General features: G+C 39.5%; 1 protein-coding gene across 3 annotated transcripts in view; it reads left to right on the top strand.

Moving 5' to 3' along the window:
• Positions 1–17,711, top strand: part of EDA2R (ectodysplasin A2 receptor) — a 72,800-nt gene extending 55,089 nt beyond the window's left edge. The window contains exons 3-7 of one of the 3 annotated variants that reach the window (XM_032619941.1): positions 9,806–9,984; positions 10,538–10,623; positions 12,265–12,429; positions 15,242–15,628; positions 17,233–17,711. In XM_032619941.1, the coding sequence (XP_032475832.1) occupies positions 9,806–9,984; positions 10,538–10,623; positions 12,265–12,429; positions 15,242–15,627 (816 nt within the window). In that variant the 3' untranslated portion in view covers position 15,628; positions 17,233–17,711. Of the gene's footprint in view, positions 1–9,805; positions 9,985–10,537; positions 10,624–12,264; positions 12,430–15,235; positions 15,629–17,232 lie in introns of all 3 variants that reach the window. The other 2 variants (XM_032619940.1, XM_032619942.1) reach the window with 2 other exon arrangements.
• The last annotated feature ends 1,337 nt before the right edge of the window (positions 17,712–19,048 follow it).

Raw genomic sequence — 19,048 nt, 5'->3', positions numbered from 1 at the left:
ATCATCTTTATTGGGGTATAATTGCTTTACAATGGTGTGTTAGTTTCTGCTTTATAATAAAGTGAATCAGTTATACATATACATATGTTCCCATATCTCTTCCCTCTTGCGTCTCCCTCCCTCCCACCCTCCCTATCCCACCCCTCCAGGCAGTCACAAAGCACCGAGCCAATATCCCTGTGCCATGCAGCTGCTTCCCACTAGCTATCTACCTTACATTTGGTAGTGTATATATGTCCATGCCTCTCTCTCGCCCTGTCACAGCTCACCCTTCCCCCTCCCCATATTCTCAAGTCCGTTCTCTAGTAGGTCTGTGTCTTTATTCCTGTCTTACCCCTAGGTTCTTCATGACATTTATTTTTCTTAAATTCCATATATATGTGTTAGCATACGGTATTTGTCTTTCTCTTTCTGACTTACTTCACTCTGTATGACAGACTCTAGGTCTATCCACCTCATTACAAATAGCTCAATTTCTTTTCTTTTTATGGCTGAGTAATATTCCATTGTATATATGTGCCACATCTTCTTTATCCATTCATCCAATAATGGGCACTTAGGTTGTTTCCATCTCCGGGCTATTGTAAATAGAGCTGCAATGAAGATTTTGGTACATGACTCCTTTTGAATTTTGGTGTTCTCAGAGTATATGCCCAGTAGTGGGATTGCTGGGTCATATGGTAGTTCTATTTGTAGTTTTCTAAGGAACCTCCATACTGTTCTCCATAGTGGCTGTACCAATTCACATTCCCACCAGCAGTGCAAGAGTGTACCCTTTTCTCCACACCCTCTCCAGCATTTATTGTTTCTAGATTTTTTGATGATGGCCATTCTGACGGGTGTGAGATGATATCTCATTGTAGTTTTGATTTGCATTTCTCTAATGATTAATGATGTCGAGCATTCTTTCATGTGTTTGTTGGCAGTCTGTATATCTTCTTTGGAGAAATGTCTATTTAGGTCTTCTGCCCATTTTTGGGGAAAACTGGACAGGTACATGTAAAACTATGAGATTAGGTCACTCCCTAACACCATACACAAGAATAAGCTCAAAATGGATTAAAGACCTAAATGTAAGGCCAGAAACTATCAAACTCTTAGAGGAAAACATAGGCAGAACACTCTATGACATAAATCACAGCAAGATCCTTTGTGACCCACTTCCTAGAGAAATGGAAATAAAAACAATAATAAACAAATGAGACCTAATGAAACTTCAAAGCTTTTGCACAGCAAAGGAAACCATAAACAAGACCAAAAGACAACCCTCAGAATGGGAGAAAATATTTTCAAATGAAGCAACTGACAAAGGATTAATTTCCAAAATTTACAAGCAGCTCTTGCAGCTCAATAACAAAAAAACAAACAATCCTTGTTGCTTTTAATATTTTCTCTGTCTGTGATTTTTTGTCAATTTTATTATTGTGTGTTTCAGTGTGTTCCTCCTTGGGTTTATCATGTATGAGACTCTCTGTGATTCCTGGACTTGGGTGATTGTTTCCTTTCCCCTGTTAGGGTAGGGAATTTTTCAGCTATTATGTCTTCAAATATTTTCTCATGTCTTTTATCTCTCTCTTCTCTTTCTGGGATCCCTATAATGTGAATGTTTGTGTGTCTCAGAGGTCTCTGAGATTGTCCTCACTTCTTTTCATTCTTTTTTCTTTATTCTGTTCCTCGGCAGTAATTTCTACCATCCTGTCTTCAGCTCACTTATCCATTCTTCTGCTTCATTTATTCTGCTATTGGTTCCTTCTAGTGTATTTTTCATTTTTACTATTTTATTCTTCAACTCTGTTTGGTTATTCTTTGTATTTTCTAACCTTTTGTTAAAAACTTCTTGTAATTTCTAGCTCTGTGCATCCATTCTTTTCATACCTTCTTGGATCATCTTTACAGTCATTACTCTGAACTCTTTGTTGGGTAGATTGCCTATCTCCACTTCACTTAGTTGTTCTGGGGTTTTATCTTGTTTCTTCATCTGGAACATATTCCTCTGCTATCTCATTTTGCCTAACTTTTGGTGTTTGTGATCCCAGAGGCTGCAGGATTGCAGTTCCTCTTGTTTCTGGTGTCTGCCCTCTGTTGGGTGAGTCTGGTCTAAGAGGCTTGTGCAGGCTTCCTTGTGAGAGTGACTGGTGCCTGCCCAGTGGTGGGTAGAGCTGGGTCGTGTCCCACTGGCTGGCAGGGCTGTGTCAAGAGGTGTGTTTAAAGGTGGCTGTGTTCTCAGGAAAATGTTAAGCAGTCTGTCTTCTGATGGTTGGTGCTGTGTTCCCAACCTGTTTGTTGTTTGGCCTTAGGCATGCTAGCACTGGAGCCTAAGGACTATTGTGTGGGACCAAGTCTTGGTGTCAAAATGGCAACCTCAGACAGCTCAAACCAATGAGTACTCCCTAGTACCTCTGCCACCAGTGTCTTTGTCCCTGAAGTGAGCCACAGCCGCCCCCCTCCCCAGGAGACCCTCCAGGACCAGCAGGTAGGTCTGACCCAGGCTGCTATGAAGTCACTGCTTTTCCCCCAGGTCCCAGTTTGTACAAACCTTGTGTGTGTCCTCTAAGAATATTCCTTCTATTTCCCCAAGTCTTGTGGAGTTCCTGCCATCAAGCCCCACTGGCCTTCAAAGCCAAATGCTCTGCAGGCTCCTCCTCCTGATACCAGACCAGGAGACTAGGGAGCCTGATGTGAGGCTCAGAAATCTCACTCTTGTGAGAGAACCTCTGCAATATAATTATTTTAAAGTTTGTTGGTTGCCCACCTGGTGGGTACAGGATCCTATCATCTCATTGTGACTTCTTCTTTGTCTTTGGATGTAAAATATGTTTTTTGGTTGTTTCCAGTCCTTTTTTGTCAATGGTTGTTCAGCAGATACTCATGATTTTGGTGTTTTTGTGAGGAGGTGAGCTCAGGTCCTCCTACTCTGCCATTCTGTCAGAAATCCCCCACTTTCCTTTCTGATTTTAGTCATCTTCATCTTCTCTCTTTTTTCTTTGTAAGTATAGCTGAAGGATTGGAAGGATTGCCAATTTTGTTAATCTTTTCAAAGAATCTACTTTTCATTGATTCTATTGTTTTTCTACTCTATTTATCTCCACTCTAATCTATTATTTCCTTCCTTCTGCTAGCTTTGGGCTTACTTTGTTATATTTTTTCTAGTTCCTCGTGGTATAAATTTAGATTATTTATTTGAAATCTCTTTTCTTTTTTAATATAGGCACTTACAGGTATAAATTTTCCTCAGACTACTACTGCCTTGCTGTATCCCATACATTTTGGTATGTGGTGTTTTTTATTTTCATTCAGCTTTAAGTAATTTACAGTTTCACTTAAGACTTTTTCTTTGACCCACTGGTTTTTTAAGAATGTGGTATTTAATTACACGTTTGTGTATTTTCCAATTTTCTTTCTGTTATGGATTTATATCATCATTGTCTTGTGTTCAGAAAAGACACTTTGTATAATTTCAGTCTTTTAAAATTCATTGAAACTTGTTTCATAACCTAACATATGTGGTCTACTTACAGAATGTTTCATGTGCAATGGAGAAGAATGTATATTCTTCTTTTGTTAGGTGTAGTGTTCTATAAATGTCAGTTATGTCTAGTCGTTTTATAGTGTTGTTAAAGCCCTCTACATTGTTATTGCTATTCTGTCTAGATATGCAATCTTTTATTGAAGTTGGTATTCAAGTCTCCAACTATTTTTTAGAACCACTATTACTCACTTAAATTTTGTCAATGCTGCATAGATTTGGGGAAATTTGTTATTTGGTGTACGTATGTTCAGAGTTGTTATATCTTCTTGATGTATTGACCATTTATAAATATATAACGTCCTTCCCTTTCTCTTGTAAAAGTTTTAACTTAAAGTCTATTTGGTCTGATATCAGTGTAGACATCCCAATTCGCTTCTCAGTACTATTTGCATGGAATATGTTTCCTTTCTTTTACTTTCAACCCATTTGTGTCTTTGGATCTAAATGAATCTCTTCATATAGTATATAAGTGGATTATGTTCTTTTTATCCAATCCATCAATCTGTACCTTTGGAGGGTTTAATCCATATACATAAAGATTAGTACTGATAAGAGAGTACTTCTGACATTTTATTATTAGTTTTATGTATTTCTTATGCCATTTTTATTCATCATTTCTTCCTCATTGCCATTTTTGTGCTAGTTGATCTTTTGCAGTGAAAAGTTTTAATTCCCTTATCATTTCTTTTGTGTGGTGTTTTCTTTTTAAATATATTTTCTTTGTGGTTACCATGTAGATTCCCTTTAACATACTAAATTTTATTTATTTTTTAAAAAAAAATTATTGGAGCATAGTTGATTTACAATGTTGTGCTAGTTTCAGGTGTACAGGAAAATGAATCAGTTATACACACACACACATATATATATACATACACATATATATATATACACACTCTTTTTTAGATTCTTTTCCCACATAGGCCATTACAGAGTATTGAGTAGAGTTCCCTGTGCTATAGAGTAGGTCCTTATCAATTATCTATTTTATATATTACATGCTAATTTTTAACAATATATTTTGCATTAATACCAAGTTAATTTCAATAACATACATAAACTCAACACATACAGGGTTTTTTTTGTTTTTTTTTTTTGTTTGTTTTTTGTGGTACGCAGGCCTCTTACTGTTGTGGCCTCTCCTGTTGCAGAGCACAGGCTCTGGACGTGCAGGCTCAGTTGCCATGGCACACGGGTCCAGCCACTCCGCAGCATGTCGGATCTTCCCGGACTGGGACATGACCCCATGTCCCCTGCATCAGCAGGCGGACCCTCAACCACTGCGCCACCAGGGAAGCCCACTTATACAGTTTGATATCACCTTCCTCTATGTTATTTTTGTCACTTTTGTTTTTATCTTAATCATTGTATGTGCAATAACATAGATTTATTATTATTGTTGTTACTATTTTATTAATTTTTCTTTTAAATAATATAGGAAATAAAAGGAAGAGTTCCAAACCAAATATTCAATAATGCTGCCTTCTGTATTTGCCCGTGTATTTAACTTTACCAGAGATATTGACTTCTTTTTATGACTTTGAGTTACTATCTAGGGTCTTTTCATTTTAACCTGAAGAACTCCCTTTAACATTTATTGAAGTACAAGTCTAGTAGTATCAAACTCCTTTAGCTTCTTTTATTTATCTAGGAATATTTTAATTTCTCCCTCATTTTTGAAGGATTTTTTGCTGGGTATAAAATTGGTTAATAGTGTATTTCTTTTGACACTTAAATATGTTATCTTATTGCCTTCCAGCTTCCAGGTTCTGAAGAGAAATCAACTTTGCATCTTATTGAGGATCCCTTGTATTTGACAGATTGTTTCTCTCCTTCTGCTTCAAGATTTTCATTTTGTCTTTGGCTATCCACATCTTGTTTATGTCTCATATGGGTCTTTTTGAGTTTTCCCAAATCGAAGTTTGTTGAGCATCATGGATGTGTTATTCATGTCTTTTGTCAATTTTGAGAAATTTCAGCCATTATTTATTCAAATTTCTTTCTGCTTCTTTATCTTTCTCTCTCTTTTACTTCTGGGACTCCCATAATGTGTATATTGGTCCATTTGATGGCGTCTCTTAGGTTTTGTTTACTTACTTCATCCTTTTTAAATTTCTGCTCCTCAGACTTAATAATTTCAACAATTTCAACTGTCATGTTTCAGGTTTCATCATTTGTTCTTCTACTTGTTCAGATCTGCTGTTGAACTCTTCTAGTGAATTTTTAATTTCAGTTATTTTACTTTTCAATTCTAGTATTTCTGTTTGGTTACTTTTTACAATTTTTCTTTTTTGATATTACCATATTTTTCATACATTTATTTTCTTATATTCTTTAGTTCTTTGTCTATGTTTTACTTTGAACATATTTAAGACAGTACTTTTTTGTCTTTGTCTAGTAGGTCTGATGTCTGAAATTCCTCAGGAACAGTTTGTCAATTTTATTTGTTACTGTAAGTGGGCCATACATTCCTGTTTCTTTTTATGCCTTGTGTTTTTGTTGTTTTTGAAAACTGTTTTAATTATAATGTGGTAACTTAAAATCAGATTCTCTCCCTTCCCCATATTTAGCTGTTTTCTTTTGTTGTTACTTTATTTGATGATGGCTATAGTAGTCCATTTGTTTAGTTGTTTTAACCAAACTATTTGTGCAAAGACTGTATTCTTTGCCATATGTGATCACTGAAGTCTGTGTGGACCTTGTTCAGCTAATATTTTGACAGGAATTTCCTTGAGTGCCAGCAGTTAAAAGTAAATAACAACAGTAGCAACCAAAAAACCCACATACCTCTCCCAATCTTTGAACATTGGCTCTGTGCTGAAGCACTCCTTCAACACTTAGCCAAACTGGCACTTAGCCCATGTATCAGTCCGGTGTGCAAGCTTTGGGTCTTCTCCATATTTTTCTAGTCATGTGTCTTTCCCTGGACATACATGGGCCTTTCTAAACTGCCCCCATATATATTGGTGCTTTTGAATGTCCTAATTTCCCAAAGAATCTTCTCCAGCTTTTGCTCCAGACTTAAGCAGTCTATTATATGTCTCCACCCATAATTTCTTGTCCCAGGCATCTCTGGTTTATTAGTTTGCTTTGCAAAAGATTTTAACAAATGCCCACCCATTTTCCAGGCTGCATTTTGAATTGAGTGAAACAAAGATGAGCACCTTTTATCTGTCCTTCAGATAACAGGTTAAAATAGACATACACAATAATTTTTGAATAAATTTTGCTTAGCTCACTCTGGACCCAGGGGTGAGGGTTTCACACTAGGAACTCAGGCTGCTGCTACTTTAAGACTGCCTTCACTTTAGGACTGTTGCTGGGGAGAGGGGTGCAGTAAGGGCAAGTAAAAATGGCACAAATCTTTCCTATCATTTTCAAGATGCCTTTTTCTTGGTTCAGCACTTGCTTCATTGTTGTAAATGTTTGACTATTTCCCAGAGTTCTGACAACATTGATTCTGACAGTTTCTGTTTGTGTTGCTACACTTCTGTGAGGGAATGAAAGCTCAGAGCTGATGCCTCCTCCATATCCCTGATATCCTCTGTCGTTTTTAATATATTGATTCCAACATCTCCCTGGGTGTCACTGTGTGCCAGAAGATCAAAGCATAAAGAAAATTAAGGATATTTTAATTATAAAATAAATATAAAGAAAAAAGACAGTTTTTTGTTGAGCCAGGCCTGGAGATGCATACATCATTTAAACCATATTCCATTGGCTAGAAATTAGGCACATGTCCGTACAGACTTGTGTGGGGTTAGAAAATGTTGACAAGTGGTATTCCCAGGAAGAAAGGTGAATGAGTTTAGTGAACAACCAGCCAACTTCTCCCACAACAAACAAATAACTAATATCCATTGTTAAGTAGAGTTGTATCTTTGACAAAGAGCTATGATATAACAGGCAGGAGCCTTGTTCCTAGGTTAGAATGCCAGAGCTGGAAGAATATTTAGAGACCATTTATTTTAATATCCTCAGGTGTTGGGGACTCTGATGCTTGGAAATGGAGAGAGGCTAGCCAAAGTTACACTGAGTCAATACCAGACCTGAGACAATATCCAGCTGGATCACTCATCTCTCCTCTATACCACCTTTATTCAAACATGTTTGAGCATTTCCGAGAGTAAGATTCAACCTTAAAAGATTGTATATTTCTAGAAATGTATCCATTTTTTCTTGGTTGTCCAATTTGTTAGCATATAATTGTTCATAGTATTCTCATGATTATTTGTATTTCTGTGATATTGTCTGTAACTTGCACAGCAAAGCACATCGACAAAACAAAAAGGCATCTTACTGAATAGAAGAATATATTTGCAAATAAAATATCCACTAAGAGGTTAATATCCAAAATATACAAATAACTCATAACAGTCAACATCAAAAACACACAAACAACTGAATTAAAAATGGGCAGAGGACCAGAATAGACATTTTTCCAAAGAAGACATATAGATGGCCAACAGACACATGAAAAGATTTTCAACATCACTAATCATCAGGGAAATGCAAATCAAAATCACAATGAGGTATCACCTCACACCTGTCAGAATGGCTATCATCAAAAAGACAAGAAATAACAAATGTTGGAGAGGATGTGGAGAAAAGGGACCCCTCATGCACTGTTTGTAAGAATATAAATTGGTACAACCATTATGGAAAACAATATAAAGGTTCCTCAAAAAATTAAAAATATTACTACCATTTGATCCAGCAATTCCACTCTTGGGTATTTATCTGAAGAAAATGTGATCACTAATTCAAAAAGTTATATGCATCCCAGTGTTCATTGAAGCATTATTTTTAATAACCAAGATGTAGAAGCAACCTAAGTGTCCATCAACAGATGAATGGGTAAAGAAGATGTGGTATATGTATGTGTATATATATATATATATATATATATATATATATATATATACATACACACACACATATATATGTGTATATATATATATATATATATATATATATACACACACAATGAAATATTACTTGGCCATAAACAATAATGAAATCTTGTCATTTACAACAACATGGATGGATCTAGATGGTGTTATGCTAGGTGAAATAAGTCAGAGAGAAAGACAAATACAGTATGTCTTCACTTATATGTGGAATCTAAAAATACAAAACAAACAAATAAATATAACAAAACAGAGACAATCACAGATGTAGAGACCAAACTAGTAGTTGCCAGAGAGGAGAGGGGTGGAGTAATAGGTGAAATCAGACAGGGAAAAACAAATACTATATGTTTTCATTTATATGTGGAATCTGAAAAACAAATAAACAAATATAACCAAACAGAAACAGGCTCACAGATACAGAGAAAAAACTAGCCATTGGCAGAGGAGAGGAGTGTAGGGGTAAGGGCAAAATATTAGCTTGGCCCAAACATTCGTTCAGGTTGTTCCTAACATCCTGCAGAAAAACCCAAACGAACTTTTTGGCCAGCCCAATAGGTGAAGGGGATTAAGAGGTACAAACTACCAGTTATAAACTGAATACACCACAGAGATGCAATGTACATCACAGGGATTACAGTCAATAATATAATAACTTTGTATGATGTGTAATCTATAAAAATATTGAATCACTGTGTTGTACTCCTGAAATGAATATAATGTTGTGAGTCAACTATAGTTCAGTAAAATGTAAGAAATAAAATTTTCATCACAACCCAACACATACTTACATATTTCATCTGTAAAACTTCTATAAAACAATACTAAGATAGGTAGTGATTAGCATTCATTGTCAAATATTTCCAGTTCCCCAGCTCTGGCACACTATAGAATTATACTTTCTTTTACTTTTGTAGTTACTAATGATCAGGTGATGTGTGTGGTGAAGGACGTGAGCAAAATGAAATGAGTTATTTCTGGGGGAAGATTTAAGAGCCAGTGCACAGATCACAATATTCTCTTTTCTCTGATGCTCCAATCATGGTAGCACAAAGATGAAGCCTCCATCACTCTGGGTAACCCAGTAAGTATAATGTAAAACAGAGACCCCAGGAAATCTCTGGTAAGCAAAATGGTGTGAGTGAGAAATAAATTTTTGTTCTTTTAAGACACTGAGGTTTGGAGTTTACTTTTTTACCATAGCATAACCTAACCTATGCTGACTGTAAATTGATGTCATGACTCAGTAATGGGTTGCAACTTGCAGTTTGTAAAATGCTACTCCGTACAATGTCCACTTGTCCCATAGCTAATCCTCTCTCCAAGTTTCTATAGAGTAATGTTAGTGACTCCCATTTCACTGAAGGATTGTGGTTATGGAGAAGGTGGAGATGCATACTGCGCAGCCTGCCCTCCCCGCAGATATAAAAGCAGCTGGGGCCACCATAGATGTCAGACTTGCATCACCTGTGCTGTCATCAATCGTATCCAGAAGGAGAACTGTACAGCTACCTCTAATGCCGTCTGTGGGGACTGTCTGCCCAGGTGAGCCTGCTACATAAGGCCAAGCTCTTCTGGGCATTCTCTAGCCCTTGGAGGTCTCCCTCATCCTTACCTCTCAGGGCCTAGTTGAAGTATTCTAACTGTCCATATCATGATGAGTTTAAGCTCCCCTGAGGGAGAAGCATTATTTTTTCAAGATACCCCTATAAAGTACTTAGCACGCAGTCAATTACAGATGAGTACTAAACAGCTGTTTTATCATGCTGGCATGCTTAGCTCAGGCCCAAGTTTCAAGGTAAATCTCACTGTAGACCTAGAAGAGATTAGGAAGCAGTTGGTGTCAAAGCAGTGTTTCCTTCTCTTGTGAGACTAGTTCCCATTTTGGTTATAGGGTTTGGTGAATGGAGGAAGAGGTGGAGCGTCTGGGACTCTGAGTCAGAATCAGACATAGAGGCAGAGAATTCATGAGGGGTCAGAGTGAGTGATGGCTTCCTGGAAGACAAGACTCTTAGAAGCTGCCTATGGTTCAAGAAGGACCAATCCAAGTACATTACTTGTTTGATCATCTTGCCATTTTTTATTGCTCTGACTACAGATTCTACCAAAAGACACGTATTGGAGGCCTGCAGGATCAAGAATGTATCCCATGCACGAAGCAGACCCCCACCTCTGAGGTTCAGTGTGTGTATCCAGTTCTCTTCTCCCCTTTCCCCCCCAATCCATTGAGTGACAGCAAGACAGCATAGTAAAGACTTCCCCTACCCCCTCATGCTCCTTCCTATAGGGTAGATTGGCAAGGGAATTGGTTAGATTTGAGTAATAGTTTTGCAATATATTATCTGTGTAACCTTCTATAAATTATTGAATCTCATTGAACCTCATTTCCCTCACCTGAAAAAAATGTAAGTCATGAAAATCATTGTTCTTCATACCTTATGGGATGCTGCCTAGTTCTAGTGAAATAGGAGGTTAGAAAGCATTTTGTAAATTATAATATTTGTACACTTGTGTATTATTTATTTGAAGTTTATAGGAGTCCCTAATGCTTAGGACTAGTAAAAGGCTGAATGAAGCACTAAGATCTAGTCTGTGCCCATATCACTATCCATTTATCTGTCTATTATTTTTGTCTATCTACCAACTATATGTCTACTCACTTATTTTTTTAATTTATTGATATCTTTTTAAAACATGAAGTATTTCAAATATGTAGAAATATTTTAAATGCAGAAAAATATAAAAAGAAAAATGCTCAGTTACACAGCATCAATGATTAATAAATCTTAAAATTTTGCATATTTGCTTCAAATTTTTTTTAAATGAAGATTCCACAAGTTTAATGGAATCTGTGTTTTGATCCTCTCTGAGTTCCATTCTCTCCTTACCTCCCCAGAGGCAACCACTATCATGAAATTGTGTGTATCTTGTTGGTAGGCTATGCTACAGTAACAAACCCCCAAAGCTCAGTGATTTCATGCAATAAAAGTTTATTTTTCATATACAAAGATCTTACTCTATCTTGTAACTATACCATCAAGCCATGTGGTTTCCAGGTTGATGGGACAGGTTAAGAGATAGAGGAGACATACTGGCTTTTAACTACTTCAGTCTGCAAGTGACACACATTACTTCCACTCACAGTCCATTGGCCAGAAGTACTCTTATGGCCTTACTACAAGGGTGTATGGGAAATGCAGAGAAGCATGTGGATAACTTGTGAGCACTATGACTCTGCCAAACTCTCCACCCATGTTTTGATACTTGTATTCATTATATATATATATATATATATATATATATATATATATATATATATATATATTCATAAGCAATGTATTCTATATGCTATTTTTTATACTTTATAATGTTTTATATAAATGATATCAAGTTATATACTCTCTCTCCAATTTGCTTTTCCTCTCTGGATTATTTAAATTGATCCATACAGGTCTTTTATTTTAAATGCTATATAATAATATTACATCATAGAATTATATCATGATTTATTTATCCTGTGCCCTACTGATGAACATTTTAGTTTGTTTCTATTTGTCTAGGTTATATAACTGAATGTGACACTGAAAGACCACAGGATATGTGCATCTTCAAATAACTATACTAATTTATACCATACCAGCAGTATATGCTAGTTCCTCCACTTTATACTTTTCCCTGCTCTACAAAGAAGTAGAACCAGTTTAGCAGCCCTAGTTGAGGAAGACCCTGGGGAGAGGGTGCTGGCCTGAGGAAGTCCAGGCCCAGTGTCAGGGTGACTATTGACTACCTACAGTGACTGACCTCCCCCACTTTCTTGTCTCACAGGTGCCTTCCAGTTGAGCTTAGTGAAGGCAGATGTACCCACAGTATCCCCTCAGGAGGTCACACTTGTTGCACTGGTGAGCAGTCTGCTCATGGTGTTTACCCTGGCCTTCCTGGGGCTCTTCTTCCTCTACTGCAAGCAGTTCTTCAACAGAAATTGCCAGCGTGGTAAGGGTAGCTGCTTCACGTATTACATGAATCAGGAACAAGGTTCTAACTAGCAGAAGAGAGGAATTTCCTGGGGTTGAGAGTTAATGGACCTTCCCTACAGTGCTGAAATATCTGGGGTGGCAATAGAATGCACAGAACTTCAGAGATGATTGAGGCTGACCCTATGAGTTTATAGGACCTGGTTCTTTAAGGTGTGGTGATTCATAAAGGGCTACAACATTATGGGAAAACCCTTGGGAAAGGCATCTGAAGTCCTAGTCCAATCTACCTCTAAATCACTGTGTAACTTTAGATAAGTCATCTAGCTTCTTTGAACCTCTTTCTCCTTAATCTTTAAAATGAGAGATGAAGTTGATTTCTAAGTTCTTTTCCAATTAGTTATATCTACTAATAGGTATAGATTCTGGAGCATGTCAGGAAAAGAGGAAGGCTGGCTGGAATGAGACATGACTATAATAAAAGTGGGTGAGGTCTCAGGCAATGGTTATCAGTATAGTAGTATACCAAATGTGGTAACTGAGAGCCCAATGTCCAGAGGAATTGGCAAACTTAGACATTTTTCCTCAGACAATAATGATAATCAGAGGTCTGGCCCAGCCCATAGGAGATGGCCATGTGAAATTTTAGATGGAATGTCATATTTAAAATCAGGAGTAACATCATGATCTATTTTCAGCACAAGTCCAGCCATTAGCCAAGAATATGAGACAAGAATGCCAGGTCACTGAGGGAAGATATAGGGGAGGTGGGATGGTGGCTGGCCAAGACCAGAGAAGGGTTTAGATCTTTAGTCAATAGTACTGAGGTTCAGTGCAGCTTCAGTGCCATCAAGGGAGCTGAGAGCTGGACAGAGACACCAAAATAGGAACCCAGGCTAGTAAGCGGAGTTGATTTAGTAAGGAAAGAGGAGGACACGTTCTACTAGATACACAGGTGCTAAGGACTCCTCCTCAGCCCACTGGATATTGGGTCCAAAGCAACACAACTTTTTTCAACCTCTCTGTTTGTGTGGAAAGATTCTGCTTATATAGGCCTACCTTGGTCACTTTGGATCTAGGGTCTGCCAGATGATCTTCAAAAAGCTTAGAAGATATGTTTGGCTCTACCTCTCACTTAAGTGGAGGTGAATCTAGGATTTCAGGGGATGCAGGGCACAAGGGCAACACTGTTATCCCTTTATGACCCTTCTCAAACTCTAATTCTCTCTCCTCTACTCTCTGGTGTCTCCTGGAACATTGTGGCTCAGGGTGGATCATCCTGTCTCTGACTTTGGAGGCCAGTTTCTCAGATAAGAGCTGTTGCCCAGTCCCTGGGCATGGGCATGAAACATGGGAAATGAAGCATTTGGGCCCCAGGGCCCGGAAAGAAGAAGATGAGGCAACATCTGAGAGCTGCCTGTCTCCCTCCTCCTGCCTCAGGAGAAGAGAAATGGGTAACGCTTCTCTGCTCCTCCTCTGTCCTCAAGATAATGCAGTAGCCTTTTCTGGGGATACGAGGGCAGGCAGCTCCCTCAGGGTCTCCACAGGGGAAATAAGATTAGACATTTTCTCATTTATCAGGAGGTGTTTTTCAGGAGTCACTGACTTACATGAATACTAGGGTTGTATAAGGGAGATTAATATGTGAGTTGGATCCAATATAAGGTTCATTAGAAAGGAGTAGAGACTGTGGCAAACTGAATAGTTCATCCCCTGTCTAAAGAGGAATCTACTACTCAGTTTCAGCTGTTTGTTACCATGTAGGAATATTCAATGTTTCAAGATCTTCTGAATTTTCAAGAGAAGCCAAAACTCTGGATTTTTATATGAAATAGTTTTAAATTATGGCAATGAGTTATAATTAAAAAGTACCACAACCACAATGCAGGGGTCAAACAAACACACATCCCATAGGCTCTCAGTTTGTAACCTGATGTTGAATCAGACTTATGCATGAAAGGTGTTTTAATTTTCTATCACTGCCAGAACAAACTATGACAAATTCAATGGCTTAAAACAACAGCCATTTATTATCTCACCATTTCCATAGATCAGAAGCTTTGTAAGCTTGGCTGGATCTCGACTCAGAGTCTCACTAGGCTGAAATCAAGGTGTTGCCGAGGCTGCATTCATTTCTGGAAGATCAAGAGGTTAATCCATTTCCTTGATCATTCAGAAAGGTGGAAGAATTCAGTTCCTTGCAGTTATAAGGTTGAGGTTCCACTTCCTTGCTGACTGTCTGCTGAGGACCATTCCCAGTTCCTAGACACCACCCAACTCTTTGACTTATGACCCATTTCCGTTTTCAAAACTAGCAATGGTGGTCAAGTCCTTTTCCTTTCACATATCTGATACTCTCTCTGACTCTTCTGCCTCCATCTTCCCCTTTTAAGGACACATGTCATTACATTGGGCCCACCTGGGTAATCCAGGATAATCTACCTATTTTAAGGTCCATAATCTTAAATCCACCTGCAAAGTGCCTTTTGCCATATAACACAACATATACACTGGCATAACATCAGGGAATAAAGATCATGTCTGGTGTGGGTGTTGTTAAAATCCTGCTTCCCACAAAGGATTTCTCTTTCTCTGGAGAAATTGACAATTTTCCCTGATCCACCACCAGGTAGCCTTAATCTGATACCCCAATGTAAATATGTTCCTCAACTGTGTCACCTCAGCCTGGTGCTAGGTGCTCTGGTCCCCAGGGATGGGAGGGGGAGCACTAATTCCCAGATCTTTCCTGATTTTGTGCTCACGACCAGGTGCCCCGCTAAGAAGAGCCCCTGCCTTTGGGTGACTCAGTGGCTTTCTGTTTCAAGTTTCAGGAGGTTCGCTGCAGTATGAGGCTGACGAGGCAGCGGAAGAGGAATCTCTCTTCCCCATGCCACCTGGCCAGGAGACCAGTCCTGAGTCCCCACTGAGTGAAAGCATCTTTGAGACCCAGGCACTTAACCCCATCCTGGATGACGACTGCAGCTCGACTCGTGGCTTCCCCACACAGGAGTCCTTTACCTTGGCCTCCTGTGCCTCAGAGAGCCACTCCCACTGGGTCCACACTCCCATCGAATGCACAGAGCTGGACCTGCGAAAGATTTCCAGTTCTGCTTCCTATACTGGAGCTGAGACCTTGAGGGGGAACACAGCTGAATGCTCTGGAGACAGACTGGAGCTCACTGTACCCTTTGAAGTACCCAGCCTTTCACTGTACTGAGGTGAGCTGGAAAGGTAGGGTAGAAAGACCAGAAATTGGGGACCACCCCCAAAAGGAATTATCCCTTGGAGTATTGTTGTTCAGTAGGGCTAGTGTCAGAGGAACTGCAAGCTAGGAACACTGGTGGATGGAGGGACAACTGTGATAATGTTAATCTTTTAAGCCAGTCAGTCATACATCATATATCTGGGCCTACAGTTGTCAAGGAACTGGCCAGGTTGACATGACACCAGTTTTTCTATCCTGGCCTTTTGCAATCTCTCTCAGGGCCCCACTGTCTAATAGTTATATTCAGTTATCTCCCATCATGTATTCAAGCACCAAGGTACAGTGGGAAAAACATACAAACCTTGGCATCTGGAAGCCTTATATTTCAAATCTACCTCCATTCCTTAATATTTGTGTGAAGCTTGTGTAAATCCCTTCACCTCTCTGAGTCTCAGGTCCTTAATCTGTGAAAAGTAGGAAATACTATTCACCTTATATTGTGAGAGTTGAATGAGAAATGCATGTGCAAGTGCCTTTTACAGTGTCTAATGCATTAGAGGTGTTTAAACCATGTTAGTTTGTCTTTGCCCCCAGTCACAATTTATATTGAGTTGGCCAAAAAGTTTGTTCGGGTTTTTCCATAACGTCTTATGGGAAAACCCAAATGAACTTTTTGACCAACCCAATACATCCATACATATATACTACACTCGTCTGGTCTTCATAACATAGCTTTATGGTAAGAAGGTTACACTTTATAGAGGCAGGAACTGAGACACAGAGAGGGAAAGTGATTTGCTTAAAGTCACAGAGCATTTCAGTGGCAGAACTGGGTTAGAGCCCAGGTTTTGTAGCTCCATGTAAGTAACAAGGGGCAGTATGAAGCATGAGGGTGGATTCCTATTTTTCAACTAACCAATTACTTTCACCACCCATTTCCATATTTCTCCAGCTATGATATTGTCCAGGTCCCCCAATGACTCCCGCTCCCTATATCTTACCTAAGAAAATATAAACAATATGTAGGTGAAAGCCAAGACTCCTATTAAACCAGTCATCCTAGATACCTTCAAGGTTATCTAGGCCAACCTCCCTTCCAACTCCTCCAATCCATGCTTGAGTCCCTTTTATAATATCCCCAAGAAGTGTTTGTGTCATCCTTGCTCACATACTTACAGTATCAGAGAGCTCACTACTGCCCAACATGTATTGCAGCTATGACTGGTGATTTGAGCTCAATGTAAAGAAAACCTTTCTGTCTTCTTGTAGTAACCACCCTTGGGTCCTGCTCTGCTCCTCAGGCCGCACAGACCTCATCTGCTTCCTGTGTCTTTTGATAGCCCTGAAGAAGTCTAAAGATAGCATCTCCTCTCTGGAAAGTACCATTTTGGGTTCTGTTAAAGTATGGGGGGCTTAAAACTGAACCCAGTTTCATGAGGAATTGTCTCACCAACATAGAGTAGGGTAGAACTGTCATCATGTCCACCCCACACAAGTGATGTTTTTCTGCTATTATACCTTAACCACTGGCCTAAAACCATTTTTTGAGGGATGGGAAGAGGAAGGAGCTAGTGAGATTGCCCCATAGGTTTCTAACTTGCTCTGCTCCCTCCCTAGGTCTCTTGGGCTCCTGGCAGCCCAGTCGTTCTCCCTGGACTCTCCTGCCTTGTTCCTATACCACGACAGCAGCAGGGACATAGGATGTGGTATCCACAACAGCCTGTACTCTACAGACAGGGCACATCCTATCCCATCCCACCAAAGGATTGATCCTTCATCATTTTCCCAAGACTGACCAGCAGCATTTTTTGCTTTCCTATCCTAGATAGCCTGCAGAACCAGATTTCCCAGTCATGGGACTACCGGACATGTTCCTAGCTCAGCTTGATTATAGAGAGGAGGGGAGGGGATGGCAATGAATGGGGTAGAGTTTTACTGCCTGCATCTTTGGTCAGGTGAACCTGAAGAAGGAGCCTCTCAGTACCCTATTGATACATCTACCTAGCACTTTAGGGACAAAATCAAACTCTTCCCTCTTTCACTCCTCTGCACTGCCCCCCCTCCCTAGTACACACACACACACACACACACACCTACACACATCTTAGGAGAGGCCTGAAACCTTGATTCCCCCCACATCTCTTAGACTTCTGTGGCTGTGACAATCACGGAGCTCACCCCTTTGCCCCCTGGGGTCTTCCTCTCCACTTATAGGTTTCTTACCTTCTTTAGTGGGGATACAACTAAGCATCTTTTTGACTCTTAAAATGGTACTTCCTAAAGTTCCTTTTATCTTATTTCTCTTCTTTTATTGCCTCTTTTGTCCCTTCCTGGTACCTTGTCCTCTTAAGCCCAAGGCTGAGCCTCTAGCTCCCAAGGGCCAAATTCAGAGCTCAGAGCTTTCATCTTTGGGGTGACCATGAAATCCCTGAGATCTAGTGGGGGACACTTAGGAGCTAAGGTTTTCAATGAAGCCTGCCCTAGGGCTGCTCAGGGACCATTGGTGCTTTCTTGGTTTAGAGAAAAACAATCAATTGCTGAGCCCTCACCACCAGTTTCACATGCTTCTCAGAATAAAGTGGAACTTCTCTCTCCATGGCTGATGCCACAAGGCAGATGAGAACATCAAGGCTCAGATGTGGGCACCATGGATTGTTTTTAAGTCTCCCTTATGTCCATAATGGGCTACTTGGGCTGATACCCACTTCCTCACTGTGGGTCATATTTTGAAAGAAAAATTGCCCAGATGAGTAGAGCAACTATCTCCTTTGTTTGGGAGCAACCTATATACTTCAGAATGTTGGATGTGACTTAATTTGTGAAAACCAAGACTGTATCTTAGGGTGGGAATGCTGGAATTTACTACGTGTATGTGCTACACTTTACAGTTTGCAGTGTGTATTCACAGCAATCATCTCATTGGATCTTTATACACACCCTGAGGTGGGCAGGGCAAGAATTACCATCTCCAGGTTGCAGATTATGAAACTGAGGCTCAGAAATGGAAGGTGACTGCACTCAGTAATGTATGGGGTAATTATCAAGGCTAGGGTCCTCTCCAATATCTTGAAATCTTCATTTTCTAGAAGACAGTGTTTTAAATTAGTAGCTTTTCTGGCATATCTGTTCCAGAAAACAACTCTTTTTGGAAGCAAAAGGGGTGGAGGGACAAATAAGGCCTTTATGCCTGAATGTGAATGAGGTAATATCCTTGCCTACAATACCAAACCTATTCTCTCCCCCTCCCATCAGCTCCCCTACTCCCACCCTGTAGCCAGCCTGGATGTATATTCTCTGCCAGATCTGACCCCAGTGGAAAGGTAAGAGACTTTCCATTCAGCATTGTCTCTCAAGAGATCAAAAAGTGAGAAGAGCTGCAAGGTCAGACAAAACACTTTCTATCTGTCTATCTTATCTCCTTTTGCCACTGGGG

This window comes from Phocoena sinus, chromosome X (genome assembly GCF_008692025.1).
Source record: "Phocoena sinus isolate mPhoSin1 chromosome X, mPhoSin1.pri, whole genome shotgun sequence".
Classification (NCBI taxonomy): domain Eukaryota; kingdom Metazoa; phylum Chordata; class Mammalia; order Artiodactyla; family Phocoenidae; genus Phocoena; species Phocoena sinus.
The sequence above is the reverse complement of the archived record's forward strand: the minus strand, read 5'-3'. Positions and strand labels throughout refer to the sequence as shown.